This window comes from Neocloeon triangulifer, unplaced genomic scaffold (assembly GCF_031216515.1).
Source record: "Neocloeon triangulifer isolate White Clay Creek 2 clone unplaced genomic scaffold, ASM3121651v1 ptg000026l, whole genome shotgun sequence".
Lineage (NCBI taxonomy): Eukaryota > Metazoa > Arthropoda > Insecta > Ephemeroptera > Baetidae > Neocloeon > Neocloeon triangulifer.
Genome location: NW_026775564.1, coordinates 91,864 through 107,246, shown reverse-complemented (window position 1 = coordinate 107,246; position 15,383 = coordinate 91,864). Strand labels below are relative to the sequence as shown.

Here is a 15,383-nt window from a genome sequence, read left to right as displayed (position 1 = left end):
CTCGGTTTGAAAAGTACCTAAAAAGAAAAAATGAATGGGCTATTTACAAAAGGAGTGATCTTCTATTAAGAAACAACCACACCAACAACTATGCAGAGTCCAGCATCAAAATTGTTAAAGAGGCTGTACTTGATAGAATGAAGGTTGTTGATTTAGCAGTTTTAATAACAAGAATGAGATAGAAATATAATTTTATTGCAGGCATTCAATCCTGTGGCCTTGGTAGAATTTGTAATTGGGCCCATGGAGTCTTACTACAAGCGGCGGCTCCTTGACCATGCACATAATCGACACTCAGCCCACTCCATTGTCTTCCACAAGTTACTAAGCAGGATGGAAAAGATCAAACCTGAATCAATCAAACAAATTGAGGAGTTTGTTTTTTCTGTCCCAAGTGCTAACAGAAATGGTAAATATTAATAAATTATGAATTTAATTTAAAACAAGTGTTGGGGACCTAAAAAATTCCAATTGAAAAAAAATCAATGTCAAAATTTGTCTACATAAGAAACTATTTATGAATTTGGTAACAATTACATAATTAAATTTGTAATAATTTAAACATATTCAGGCACCTTTTATGAAGTCCATTCAAAGATTGGTGTGTGCTCCTGTCCAGTTGGTGAGGGTGGTGCATTCGGCAAACACCAATCTCTGCTTGTTAAATACTTCAACATCTCCATGCCCTCGGCTCCTCCACTTCTTAGTGGCGATCGACTCGAACTTGCTCGCTTGGCCCTCGGCAGCAAATGCCCTGACTTGAAATTCTTTTTAGGCCGAACAGAAGTTGATCCAACTGAAAAGGAGCCAAATTTAGATGGTTGGTTAATGTAAAAACAATAAAATATTTTAAAATATATTTTTTCTTTAACAATAGTTGCTCATTTTGTGTCGGATGCACAAGTGGAATTTGACGAAGAGCTTCACGCATGCGAAATTCATAGTGAAGAACAAGACCTTGATCCTTTTGATGAGGCTGAGAAAGAAGATTTGGTGAATGAGTGCAAAGATGCATTTGCCAGCTTGATCGAGTTGGCCAAAACTGATGCATCAAACGAATTGCTAAGAAAGTTAAGTAAGGCTTTGAACAAACCGAAGAGTGCACCTGCTGCCACAGCTTCCATTGTTGCCATCTATCGGCAGATTGGTTCTGTCTGCTCACGAAGTGGACGAATTCCCATTCAGTCAAGTGGGCGAGCAAGAAGACGAGAGGGTGTTTCGAAAGGTGCTGCTCAAGTTCCACAAGGCCGTCCACCAAAAATCAAGCAACACAATACACCAGAGGTGCAGAAATCCACAACAAACCAAGGCAAAAGAAAGGTGACTCCATCTTTAGTCAGTCAGCCTAAGAGACAAAGAAATTTAAGTCAAGCTGTTCGAGAAAATGTAGCAAACGCCAAATCACACTAGTTTAATAAATAGCTTTTGAATAAATTAAAACTGTTTTTCAAAAAACCTTTTCATTTTTGTTTATGTAGTAAAATAGTGAAAAGTATCAGCAGTAATTTTAGTTATTTAAAAAAATTATCATTTAACAACAAATTAATTAAAAAAATTAAAGATATTTAAAAAAAAAAATAATTAATAATATGAATAATTATACATACCTCAAAAAATATCATTATAGGTTTTGTGAGAAAATTCAATTATAGTGTTAAGTTGATCTAAATCGAAACAATATTTTGCACAGCGTTTCGTCCGTGTATTTGTTTACCCAGCACCCAGCTGTTGTGCGTGCTCCAGCTGTATTGTGTGGTCAACGATAAAATATCTGTAAACTTTCCAACTAGAACGCTTTATATGAAGATTTGTTGTTCTAAAATGTTCAAATTAATTTTCAAAGACACATTATTTTCATTCAGTGTCAATTAAATATTTTTTTTCAATTCTATCGCTTTCTTGACTGATTTTTTAATGATCAAACTCTGGGAATTTTGAATTTGAGCGCGAATTCCACACAATGCGCCCAATTGATGTGGGGTTCGGAATATCGCTTCCCGGTCACCAACATTGAGCCCAGTCTCCGGCTCTTCAAACCCCTCCACGGAGGAGGATGAGGAGGACGAAAGTGAACCCCGTCTGCTCGACATCGAGCAGGAGGTCGATGGGAAATCCTCCCCGCCACCGAAAGTGACAAAAGACACCCCTAAAGCGACTAAAGGACAATCGAAGAAAAAGACTGCGGGTAAGAAGAAAAACCGCGCCTGAGTAGTTAACCCCGGTCAAATCGATATTACAAATGAGAAAATTTCAGAACTTTCTTTACTACTCTGGAACGCAGAGGGACTAAAAAACGCCTATGATATCTTAAGTAATGATTATTTTAAAAATTATGATATTCTTGTTTTTACCGAAACTTTTTTGCTTAAAAATTTCTCGATCCCGGGGGCGATATTCCGAACCCCACATCAATTGGGCGCATTGTGTGGAATTCGCGCTCAAATTCAAAATTCCCAGAGTTTGATCATTAAAAAATCAGTCAAGAAAGCGATAGAATTGAAAAAAAATATTTAATTGACACTGAATGAAAATAATGTGTCTTTGAAAATTAATTTGAACATTTTAGAACAACAAATCTTCATATAAAGCGTTCTAGTTGGAAAGTTTACAGATATTTTATCGTTGACCACACAATACAGCTGGAGCACGCACAACAGCTGGGTGCTGGGTAAACAAATACACGGACGAAACGCTGTGCAAAATATTGTTTCGATTTAGATCAACTTAACACTATAATTGAATTTTCTCACAAAACCTATAATGATATTTTTTGAGGTATGTATAATTATTCATATTATTAATTATTTTTTTTTTTAAATATCTTTAATTTTTTTAATTAATTTGTTGTTAAATGATAATTTTTTTAAATAACTAAAATTACTGCTGATACTTTTCACTATTTTACTACATAAACAAAAATGAAAAGGTTTTTTGAAAAACAGTTTTAATTTATTCAAAAGCTATTTATTAAACTAGTGTGATTTGGCGTTTGCTACATTTTCTCGAACAGCTTGACTTAAATTTCTTTGTCTCTTAGGCTGACTGACTAAAGATGGAGTCACCTTTCTTTTGCCTTGGTTTGTTGTGGATTTCTGCACCTCTGGTGTATTGTGTTGCTTGATTTTTGGTGGACGGCCTTGTGGAACTTGAGCAGCACCTTTCGAAACACCCTCTCGTCTTCTTGCTCGCCCACTTGACTGAATGGGAATTCGTCCACTTCGTGAGCAGACAGAACCAATCTGCCGATAGATGGCAACAATGGAAGCTGTGGCAGCAGGTGCACTCTTCGGTTTGTTCAAAGCCTTACTTAACTTTCTTAGCAATTCGTTTGATGCATCAGTTTTGGCCAACTCGATCAAGCTGGCAAATGCATCTTTGCACTCATTCACCAAATCTTCTTTCTCAGCCTCATCAAAAGGATCAAGGTCTTGTTCTTCACTATGAATTTCGCATGCGTGAAGCTCTTCGTCAAATTCCACTTGTGCATCCGACACAAAATGAGCAACTATTGTTAAAGAAAAAATATATTTTAAAATATTTTATTGTTTTTACATTAACCAACCATCTAAATTTGGCTCCTTTTCAGTTGGATCAACTTCTGTTCGGCCTAAAAAGAATTTCAAGTCAGGGCATTTGCTGCCGAGGGCCAAGCGAGCAAGTTCGAGTCGATCGCCACTAAGAAGTGGAGGAGCCGAGGGCATGGAGATGTTGAAGTATTTAACAAGCAGAGATTGGTGTTTGCCGAATGCACCACCCTCACCAACTGGACAGGAGCACACACCAATCTTTGAATGGACTTCATAAAAGGTGCCTGAATATGTTTAAATTATTACAAATTTAATTATGTAATTGTTACCAAATTCATAAATAGTTTCTTATGTAGACAAATTTTGACATTGATTTTTTTTCAATTGGAATTTTTTAGGTCCCCAACACTTGTTTTAAATTAAATTCATAATTTATTAATATTTACCATTTCTGTTAGCACTTGGGACAGAAAAAACAAACTCCTCAATTTGTTTGATTGATTCAGGTTTGATCTTTTCCATCCTGCTTAGTAACTTGTGGAAGACAATGGAGTGGGCTGAGTGTCGATTATGTGCATGGTCAAGGAGCCGCCGCTTGTAGTAAGACTCCATGGGCCCAATTACAAATTCTACCAAGGCCACAGGATTGAATGCCTGCAATAAAATTATATTTCTATCTCATTCTTGTTATTAAAACTGCTAAATCAACAACCTTCATTCTATCAAGTACAGCCTCTTTAACAATTTTGATGCTGGACTCTGCATAGTTGTTGGTGTGGTTGTTTCTTAATAGAAGATCACTCCTTTTGTAAATAGCCCATTCATTTTTTCTTTTTAGGTACTTTTCAAACCGAGCAACGAATTTTTTTTCTGACTTCAAACTTTGGATCTCATCCACTCCTTTGTCAAATTCCTCTTGATTTGCAGCATAAACGACCTGAATTTAAGTTGCTATTAAATTAAATTTTAAAATTATAGAAAAGTAAATTAAATTATACTTTGTAAAATAGGCCCATCAGTTTTTTCCTCACATCCTTGGTAGAATTAGATAGGAGCCATTTCCATTCCTTTGATAATACATGGAAAGTGCACAATAGCTGGCGAGATGATGGCCACACAGCAGCAAGAGCTCCTCTCTCAGCAGAACTGTCATCAGTCATTGTAGTGAGGGGCTCCTTATAAAATTTTTATTGGGTTAATTTAAATATTATTTCTTTGATATTACACAATATTCTCAAACTGTATTCTTATTTAAAGTTTAAAAAATTTTAAATTTTTTACCGTATTTCCTCCAAATGCCTTTGGGCAATGATCTTTTACCAGGGAAAAGGCTAATTTATAGCAATCCTCTGATTGGCCATTGTGAAGCAGCAGGCACAATGGAAGAGCCCCTGCTTTTGAGGGAACAGTCATTGAGGTTAAAGTGCAGTGGGTCACATCAACACTTGATGTTGAATCTACGAATAGACTCTCTTTTGCAGATTCTAAGTGTTGCACCCTTTTCATGATTGGAGTCACGACCAAAACAGCCCAATTTTCATCCTTCACCGTCACATAAACTTGGGTGTCTAAGTAATTTTTTTTTTTTAATTAAAATACAAAATATGTGATTAAATTTTTTGTTGCTATTTTAATTTATCATATGTACCTCTTTCTAAATAGTAGTTATTTTCGTTCTTTTCAATGATTTTCATTAAAGGTGAATCACTTTGACCTCCAAAGTTTTTTTTACTCCACTTCTCATGCATATGATGCACACACCGCCGTGTTGGATTGTGTGCATTATCAGCCAAATCAACCATTGCGTCAGCGGACACGAGGAGATCTTCGTGCAAGCGCCTTGCTTGCGCTGGGGTATTACCATCATCAAAATATGACATAAAAGTATCTTCGAGACTTTTGGGAACTCGGTTCAGTCGAAGCGTATCAGCACTTCTAAGGTGGTGATTGTGCACCCCTGTGATGGTGATCACTGCAGGTCTACTAATTCCATTTTTATCAGGCCTAATGTATTTGTCTTTGTTTCTTGTATTTCTAGTATTCTGCAAAATATAAAATTTATTTATTTATTTTATTTTAAATAAATTGGAAAATATTTATTGTTACAAATTAATTAATTAATTTATAAAAAACAATCAACAATGATATAATAACGAAAAAAACTATATAACAATTGATTCAACAATTCAAAAGTATTAATAAATATATAAATACCAGCTTAATTTTGATATCAAGCTTAGCCTTGCAGTCAGTGCTCCTTGTAGAATTTTCAGTCTTGTTTAACTTGCTGAAGTGACAATACCATTTTTTGTGAACAACAAACCTATAAAATTTATAAATATACTTATAATTTACATATTTATCCAGGCAAAATTATGTTATCTCACCTCTCGAGATTATCCCTTTCGTAAAGGACTGTCCACTGAGATCTACTAATAGCACAAAAATCTTCTTTCCATTGATTGGCATCAGATTCATTTTGCAACATAGCCCTCAAAACAATCTTTTCTGTTGAGCTCTCCACACAGATTGTATTGAAGGACGTGGGAAAAATATTTTTAGTGGGACTTGCTACTGCCATTATTTAATAAGAATTTTTTTCTTTTCATTCGTCAGAACAAAAGGCCAAAAGTAAACAAAAGGATTGATAATATTTGGTGCAATTGCAGTATGATCAAGTGCACGTGTATTGTGGAGTCAACAATAAAATATCTGTAAACTTTCCAACTAGAACGCTTTATATGAAGATTTGTTGTTCTAAAATGTTCAAATTAATTTTCAAAGACATATTATTTTCATTCAGTGTCAATTAAATATTTTTTTTCAATTCTATCGCTTTCTTGACTGATTTTTTAATGATCAAACTCTGGGAATTTTGAATTTGAGCGCCAATTCCACACAATGCGCCCAATTGATGTGGGGTTCGGAATATCGCCTCCGGGGTGGTTCATCCCTGGACTTCCTGATTGGTCCATAATGAGCTAAAAATGACCAGTGGAAGCGGAGTTCTACTTGCCATCGTCGCTGCTGCCTTGCTGCGCCTGCCGAGTGCACATCCAGATGACTTGCGGCCACCAACTAGCCCTTTCACCGCCCGCTTCACTACACTCAACGTCATCGAGCAGAGCAGCGTGTCCTGCTGGACGGCCATCGGCAACTGTCAAGTAGGTGGCCGAGACATAAATCGGACAATTTTGTTTGTAAAACTTTGCACGCCGCTGACGTCACGCAGAAAACCTGTCAGAAATGCGTTCTGGCATGTTTTGATGTGCATAGCTTTGAGCGGTAATGTGGCCTTGAACCCCGGCCCACCTAGTGCAGCTGCAGTTTGCATTCTTTGCGATAGGCACGGCCGAAGCAATCAAATAAAAATCACATGCGACAATTGCCACTCCATCTATCACTCGGCCTGCTTACGATTTACGCCAAAAGAAAGAACGAAATTCAAGGCGGGAGGCTATATTTGCTGGAGCTGCTCATTGCCCAATTTTTCTGACTCGCTGCTTGACCTCCGCCCTGATGAACCTGAGGAAGTTTGCCCGCAAAATAGCGCGACGAGAAACAGATTTCGCTCCCAGTCGCGGCTCTTTGCGTTTAATGCGAGATCGCTGAATAATAGAAAGCGGCGCGCAGACACTTTGGCAGCTATTGAGAATTCTGAAGCGGATATTATTTGCGTGACAGAGACGTGGCTCTCGGCTGACCATGGGGACAATGAGATAATACCATCTGATTTTATTGTCTTCCGTAAAGACCGCACCAACTGCAAACGAGCCTCTGGAGGTACCCTGATTGCCGCCCGCCACCACCTGAATCCGTGCCGCCATAAACACCTCGAGGTCGGTGCTGAAATAGTCTGGATTTAAGTCAAGATGGGCGAATTGAAAATTCTGCTCGGCTCTGCCTACAGAAAACCAGATGGTTCTGCCGCGTATAATGACCGCCTAATTGCCTCCCTTGACAAGGTTGCCGAGGTAAAGCATCTTTTTGACGCGTGCATCCTGACAGGGGACTTTAACCTAGAAGTTGACTGGCAAGAAGATCCACCTCGCGCCGGCAATGCACCGGCAACTGATTTTCTCGGCGCCTTTTCCGAGCTCGCTCTCACTCAGCTGATAAAAACGGCAACCCGCACGACAGCCACGACTTCCAAAATCCTTGATTTGGCGCTTTGCGACACTCCAGCGCTAATTTCAAGTGCCATTGTTGTGCCCGGCACTTCAGATCACGATGCTCTTCAGCTTGAATTTTTGGTGCAGCAAAAAGTCCCCTCCAGAGTGCGTGAAATTTTTGATTTCAAGAATGTTGATTGGCCTGCCTTAAGTCAGCGTTTTTGCGACACATTTGAAAATATTTCATTTGTGGGTGCCCCAATTGAGCGATGCTGGGAAATTTGGCTGCAAAAATACTGGCAAATACTTGCAGAAATTGTGCCAAAAAAGCGTCTTCGTCCTCGCAAGCAAACCTGCGCGCCCTGGATGACTAAAGAACTTCACTCGCAAATCGGTAAAAGGGATAAAATTTTCGCTCGCTGGCAAAAGAACAAAACGCGAGTTGCACGAGAAGAATTTCTGGTGGCTAGAAAGCAGGTGCAAAAGGCCCTCGGCAACTCGCGTGACAAGTGGATGTGGGACTTGGGCCGCGGCCCCGGTGGCAGTAAATTTTTCTGGGACTTTGTCAAATCAAAAACCAAGATTTCACCATCAGCCGGCGTTTTTGAAGCAACGGGAAAAATATCTCCGAGCCTGAGCAAGTGGCCGCCGCCTTCAGTGAAGTGTTTGCGCGAAATTTTAACTCTGCCACAAATCACTTTCTCTTCATGCGCCGGCGACCCCTTGCCCCCCAGCCCCCCTCTCTTTGTGACATGTCGGTGAACAGTGTTAGTGTGTGCATAAAACTCAAGCAGGTGAAGGGCAACGCCACCCCTGGCCCTGACGGTGTGCAGGGTGTCGTGCTCTCCAAGTGTGCGGCCGCTCTCGCGCCGAGCCTCGCGCGCCTTTTCAACAGCTCGTTGCAGCAAGGAGAGCTACCAGCAGGCTGGAAAAAAGCCGCCGTCGCACCCATACCAAAGAGTGGAAATAAAGCGCTGCTAGAGAATTATAGGCCAATTAGTATGACTTCCCTAGTTGGAAAAGCCCTGGAAAAACTCGTTCGGGACAGAGTCGAGCAGTACTTTGCGGAGAATAAATTAATTCCCGATTGCCAGCACGGGTTCAGACAGAAAAGGTCATGCACCACACTTCTGTGCAGAACAATCGACAGTTGGGCGACAACTCTGGACCAAAACTGCGGGGCGCACGTTCACGTGATTTCCCTGGATTGGAAAAAAGCGTTTGACCGCGTCCCGCACGACCGCCTCCTGTCAAAACTGTCTTATTATGGCGTAAATGGCAAACTGATTAAATGGCTGGCGAGCTTTCTGAAAGGGCGAACGGCGAACGCAATTTGTTGTCTACGGTGGCGCGAAATCTGAGCCAAGAGATGTGCTCTCTGGCGTGATTCAGGGCAGTGTGTTGGGGCCGCTGCTTTTCAACATATTCGTCGCGGATCTGCCTCCAGCAATAAAATCAGAGCTGGCTCAGTACGCGGACGATGTGACCCTTTGGCGACATGTGAAAAACATCAGCGACGTCGAGCAGCTGCAGGACGACCTGGACGCGATTTTCGCGTGGTGCGCGGCAAATGGAATGGAGCTGAACGCCGCAAAATGCCACGTCCTTGACCTGACGCGTACGAGAACACCCTTGCACACCGCGTACACCATTGGCGGCGCCATCCTCGAGTACAGCAACATCGAGCGCATCCTCGGCGTGCACGTGAGCAGCGACCTCAAGTGGAATAGGCACACCGAAATCGCGCGTGGCAAGGCGGCTAAAGTTCTCTCTTTCGCGGCCCGCAACCTGCAAGGCTGCACTCCGCGCGTTAAGCGACTCGCGCACCTGACGATGGTAAAACCCTTGATGTTCCATGGCACCCCAGCTTGGCATCCCTCGACCCAGGTGAATATGAAAAAGTTCGAACGGGTGCAAAATCGTGCCCTCAGATTTGTGCATGGGCGGCACATCTCTGAGGTTGCCAAAAAAGAGCTGCTCTCAGTGCAACAGCAGCTCAAATACAACGACTTGACTTTTTTTCGGAAGTGTCGTGATGGTGAGACAAACATGAACGCGATGGCGCGAATCACAGTGGGGCGAGTGATGCGAAACACAGACGGCGAGCACCGACTCATACCCCCAAAAGCGCGCACCGACCTCGGCCTGCAATCGTTCTCCTTCCGACTCGCCCAACAGTGGAATTCCCTCCCTTCCGAATTGAAATCTTGTCCGGCCCCCGATTTCCCCAAATTGTGTAAATGTTTTGTGATGTCAGATTAATTTTTTTTTATTTTGCTTACGGCTGCAGTACGGCGAGTATTGAGGGCGGAGGCAAATTTCTTGTTTGTCTCAGTTCAATGATGTATGAGTTTCAGTGAGTTGTTCACTAGTACTGTAAGCCTATTTCTCCGTAATGTAAATTTTTGACTCAGATGCTTTTTGACTTGTTGTGGAGAAATAAAATGAATTGAATATACTATACATTTTCAAATTTGCTTACGTGCGAGGTGCGAGATGTATACATCCTAATTTTTACTTTTAAACAAAGTTTGTTGTTGTTTATTCTACTCAAGTCATACATGAAAAAAAGAACTATTTATAATGTGTTTTTTTTCATCGATTAAATTCTAAGAAAAAATTATAAGCAAAAGAAGTGTACATTGCGGTGAGACGAAAGAGGCGCCAGAGGTATTATTTTGTTGTTGAGCGTTACTAAATGCTTCTCTTTCTACATGCCTACAGTGAGTGACACTTTTATGTGTGCGTACCTGGTGAAAATTCGGAACATTGGGGAGGACAGGGCTGTGCGAAAGAGGATTATAAAACTAACAAGAAAAAGGATGGACAGGTTCTTTGTTAAAATAAATTTACTGTGAGGTCCATTGAGAAAATAGTTTTTGAGGTGTTGTCTTGCTTTTTTCTGGATGATATGTATCCATATTCGATTTTAACAAAAGAAAGAATATATTGCCCCTTGGAGTTACAGAGAAATTTACAAGTCGCTGAGCATCCAAAGGAAAACTTGTTTCACAGAAATTTAGTAATACCAAAGCTCTTGCGCGCCTCAAACAACTGGAATTTCTGAAAAAAAGGTTTTCAACAACCCGCAACATCACCAAATAATAATTACTTTTAAGTAATTATTATTTGGGGTTGTTAAAACTTATTGTAGACTCCATGGTGTTGGAATGTAAATTAGGCTTTTATATACTCGATGGGATTTGAGTCGTTATTGTTTTTTAAAAAGTAAAAAAATCAAATATTTTACTTAATATTTGTAGGTTTGTGGCCTATCTAGGTCAAAGCAACAATTTTAAGCAAAAAAAATTTATAGTTATTAAGTTAAAAATGAATTCTATCAAATTTGGTTGGAACAGAAAAAGTGTGTTCCTGATTGTGAGCAGTGGTCGAGAGAAGACGAATTATTATATTATGATGAAAGGCGCATATATTTGTGAAAATGCATTGTTCTTATTTGTCACCGCACTATTGTACGTCTTGATTTTTTCTTGCGCGGCCGAAGATACTTGGTTTGAGAATAGGAATCTTTTTCTATGACAATTTTTATTTCTCTTTTGTTCATTTTGCCGAGTAGAGCTGCAATGGCTCTCTTTCCTTTCACCTGCAGCGAGGCGCGAGCGAGCAAGCGGGACTGTTGCATGGTGATTTATTTTCTTCCTCTTATTAATAAATGTTACGATTTATTTGATTAAAAATGCTTTAGTGAAAAGCAACTAGCATAGAATAATTTTCTTCAAAATAATTTTTGGTTTTAATATTTTAAAAATACCGAATAAATGACCAGAGCAAGTAAAATATACATATGGTATTACAAACTACCTTTTACCAAAAGAATTAACTTCTAATCAACTGTAATCAACACAGAAGGCACCAATATAATTTATTAAAACCAGTAATTTTTTGTAAGTGTTAATTTAATTTTTAAAATTATTTAACTTTTGATCACTTAGTCCAATTAATTTTTTTTAAGTTTCTTTTCAGGTTTTGTTTCATTTGTAAAATTCAGAAATTTTTCCCGTCATTCAAAACCAAGTTACGTTTTTTTTAAATTTATTTCAATTATTAAAAAAAATAGAAATTTGCTTATAACTTTTTTGCTATTTGTCATATCTAAATAAGTGTTAATACAACATTTTTTCGTATTCAGAAAATACTCATGATTTTTCTAAAATCAAATTAATCGGACCAATAGGACCGAAGTTACAATTTGTGAATTTTCGTTTTTACAGAAACTTAAAAAGCGGCAGTGCTCTCTGTGCGAGACAACCGCGGCTTTTTGGTTCAAAATTTTTGAGGCGGGTCGCGGTGTTTTTTCTAATTATTTCGCTTGCTAATTAAGCGAAAAATTCCAAACTTTACAGGAAATTCCGCCAATGTACTGTTTTGTTTATGAGAAAAAATGGATTATGAAACTTTCATCAAAATTTATATACAGCATTTTTTCCAATTCAACTTGATCTGTGGCACTTAAATTTGGATTAAAAAATACACAAAAATTAGAGTAAGTAGCTCTAAGTCTTGACTCAAAAGTTCTGAAGCGCTCTAGTAGATAGCTTTAATAGAATAATTTTAATTTAATTTTAACGTTGCAGAAACGTGATGTTCACGCTAAACTGTCAAGCGCAAGAACTTTGCTCCTGTTAATCCAAATCACACAATTCAAAAAACATTGGATTCGAAATGATTAGCTCCAGTGCAAGAAAGTGTTTTTAAAGCTTCAGATGCCTCAGGTCACCTGCTGACCTCTTGACCTTTATCTTAGATTAAGTATTAACTTATATCATAATTTAGAACTTTTTATGCTGATTGCAAGAAACCTACTGATGGCCGTGTAAAAAATTTTGCACTTATATAACTATATTTTATAAAATTAATAAATAATTTAGGAGAATAAGTTAGGAGTGCATTCTCTTGCTATTCGTATATATAGTCTGTACGCGGAAAGATTCCAGTTTTTGGCTGTCGCGGGGGAGGAGCCCAATTTTAGGAGGCTTCGCACGGTAGTGCATTATGCACGCATAGGTATGCACAGCGCTGTGCATTGCCACCGCCAAGGTATGCTTTTGCTTCTCCTTTTACTACCTTTGAAATCCCCCTTGTCCAGGCGGGCCGACCCATAATGCACACACTTGCATGCACCAGCGTGTGTGCATTTTAATTTTGAATGAGCCATAAAATCAAATAATTTGGATCAGGTTGGAAAAATCCGATCAAAATAAATTTATCGATAAAATATAACCTTATTTGAAACAAGATTTAAAAAGTTTGCTTCATCGCTCGTTTTATAATTTTACTTCGGTAAATTGTTGAATGAAAACTAATTGCCCATTTACATAGAAAAATTCTGCGCCGCCAAATATTGCTAAAATTACCGGTGGAAGGTTTCACTATTTTAATCATGATTAAATAAATCGAAATAAATTATGAAAATCTTACTCCTTGCGCTGAATTTAACGTGAAAGCAGGCTGATTCCTTACTCCAGAATCTAAAATAGCATTTCAAATATTTTGAATTTACACTCGCAACACAGACGCGTCCACTCACTTGCACTTTGTGCACAATACTGACCCCTTCCATAACCAAACATATTGATTCACCCCTCATTAAGTCCTAGAAAATTGGCCCGCGGCATTAATTAATAAAATCAGAATCTTGCAGAATGTCATTTCCTTTTTCCGCGCGCTCCCTGAAAAACTCCCTGCTGTTTGCAGTCATTTTCAAAAATTAAGACTTTATTAGTTTTCAGAAATTGTAGATTGAAATTCCTGGTGGAATGAATCTTGTTCTCTAATTAAGATTTGATTTATCAGAGAAGAATTCTTAGTTAAAAGAGGAGGTCAGGGGGAATTCCTAAACCATTAATTAATCACTTTGCACAATTTTCATGGTTAAAATTTTTTTTTCTCTAACACGGTTTCATCTGCTGCACAACGTTTTTGAAAAAAGTTCCGATTCAATAATTAATATTAATTACTAATAATAATAGCAACAAAAAATTCAATCGCTTTATTCATCCATTTTTACTTTCTGTTTATTTATATATAGAAGATTTATTGCATAATATTAAAAGAAAATATATAAAAATGTAGTGCGCTGAAATTATAATACTAAATTTCAATAAAGACAACCCAAAAACAAAATAAAATAATAAAAAGAAAAAATTGAAAAAGGGCACAGGCCGACAAGACTTGGCTTGACTTGTTAATTAAAAAAAATAATAATAAAAAAATTACCGAAGTAACTTATTCAAGGAGCAATTATGCAAACTCCCTAAATGCTCACAATTAGTCTTGGTTTCAAATATGGTTATATTTTATTGATAAATTTATTTTGGTTGGATTTTTCGCAACCTGATCCAAATTATTTGATTTTGGCCCATTTAAAATTAAAATGCACACACGCTGGTGCATGCAAGTGTGTGCATTATGGGTCGGCCCGCCTGGACAAGGGGGATTTCAAAGGTAGTAAAAGGAGAAGCAAAAGCATACCTTGGCGGTGGCAATGCACAGCGCTGTGCATACCTATGCGTGCATAATGCACTACCGTGCGAAGCCTCCTAAAATTAGGCTCCTCCCCCGAAACAGCCAAAAACTGGAATCTTTCCGCGTACAGACTATACCTGTTCTGAGATTTTCAACTTTTTCTAGTCCCCGTATGTCGCCTGTTTTTGTTTGTCTCTATTGTTATCGTGGGTCGCCTATACCTGGCATGCTTCTTTCTCGATGCTTCTTTCTCATCTTCCAAGCACAAACCATGCTTGTCATTAAAGTAGTCAGCTGCCAGCCATCCTCTGGTTTTTGTAAACAAGTCAATGCATTCAGTCTACAATCTGATCGCGGCAAATATGATTTGAATTTCCATAAAAATTTACAATTCATTTACATTTATTTGATAATTCCAATTAATTTAAATTATATTTAAAAAATATTTTTTTGGGGCCCATTTTCGAATTTTATTCAGATAATAATTAATAATTTAGCCATGAATAAATTTTTTCTCCAATTGCGTAAATTAAGCAATTCGATTTTGATGTATTGAATTGTCTTAGGATGTTTAATTTCAATATATCTAAATGGAGAATAAATAAATATAAATAAAAACAAATTTATTTGTAAAAATATAAATAAAATAAAAATGGTAAAAAGTTCTGTCGCGTTGTTATATTTGAACATGAAACGACAGGGGCTTGGCGCGGCGGCCGTCACTAAATATCTGCGTTTCGCGGTCAAGCATTTTTGTCTCGTGGCCGTTTCTCTTCCCTTTTGTAAATCCTATTATTACACTTGAGTGCACAAGGAATATTTTTTGTGTGAAAACAAGAAAAGGGATGTGGAAAACTTGCTTTGTTGCTGCCGCGCGCAGTGCTCTTGTGGCAGTTCCACAGCACCAGCAACAACACCAAATTCATATACACAACAATTCAGTCTACCACATGGCCATCCGCCACAGCCCGCTCCGCTAGCTTGCAGTTCAGGGTCCTGCCGTCGACATGACGATAGAAGACCGAGCTGTGATGGATCAAGCCCGTGTGTGGCCACACACTTTTCCCACAATGATGCCCAGACAAAAAGAACCGAACATAATCATCAATCATCACGACTAATCCAACCAACCTGCTTCGAGCGACACGCCCCTTGCCAGCATAATGAGTTCTGCATAACTCGCCTGACAGGTGGCGCCACCTCAACGCAGAAGAAAGAAGCATTACGACCTACAGTCTCAAAGGGGGAACCGTGGGGG

The 15,383-nt window shown here is 38.7% G+C and overlaps 3 protein-coding genes across 5 annotated transcripts in view; 1 reads left to right on the top strand and 2 right to left on the bottom strand.

Annotated features, from left to right (window-relative positions):
* Positions 1–15,383, bottom strand: part of LOC132204966 (protein trachealess-like) — a 224,560-nt gene that overhangs the window by 179,258 nt on the left and 29,919 nt on the right. The window lies entirely within an intron of this gene.
* On the top strand, positions 652–1,496 carry LOC132204964 (uncharacterized). Its single transcript, XM_059633758.1, has 2 exons — positions 652–820; positions 878–1,496. The coding sequence occupies exons 1-2, from the start codon at positions 682–684 to the stop codon at positions 1,408–1,410; spliced, it is 672 nt and encodes a 223-aa protein (XP_059489741.1). The 5' UTR covers positions 652–681; the 3' UTR covers positions 1,411–1,496.
* On the bottom strand, positions 2,887–3,731 carry LOC132204949 (uncharacterized). Its single transcript, XM_059633742.1, has 2 exons — positions 3,563–3,731; positions 2,887–3,505 (listed from the first exon to the last, which is right to left on the bottom strand). Exons 1-2 carry the CDS (start codon positions 3,699–3,701, stop codon positions 2,973–2,975), a joined length of 672 nt encoding a protein of 223 aa, XP_059489725.1. The 5' UTR covers positions 3,702–3,731; the 3' UTR covers positions 2,887–2,972.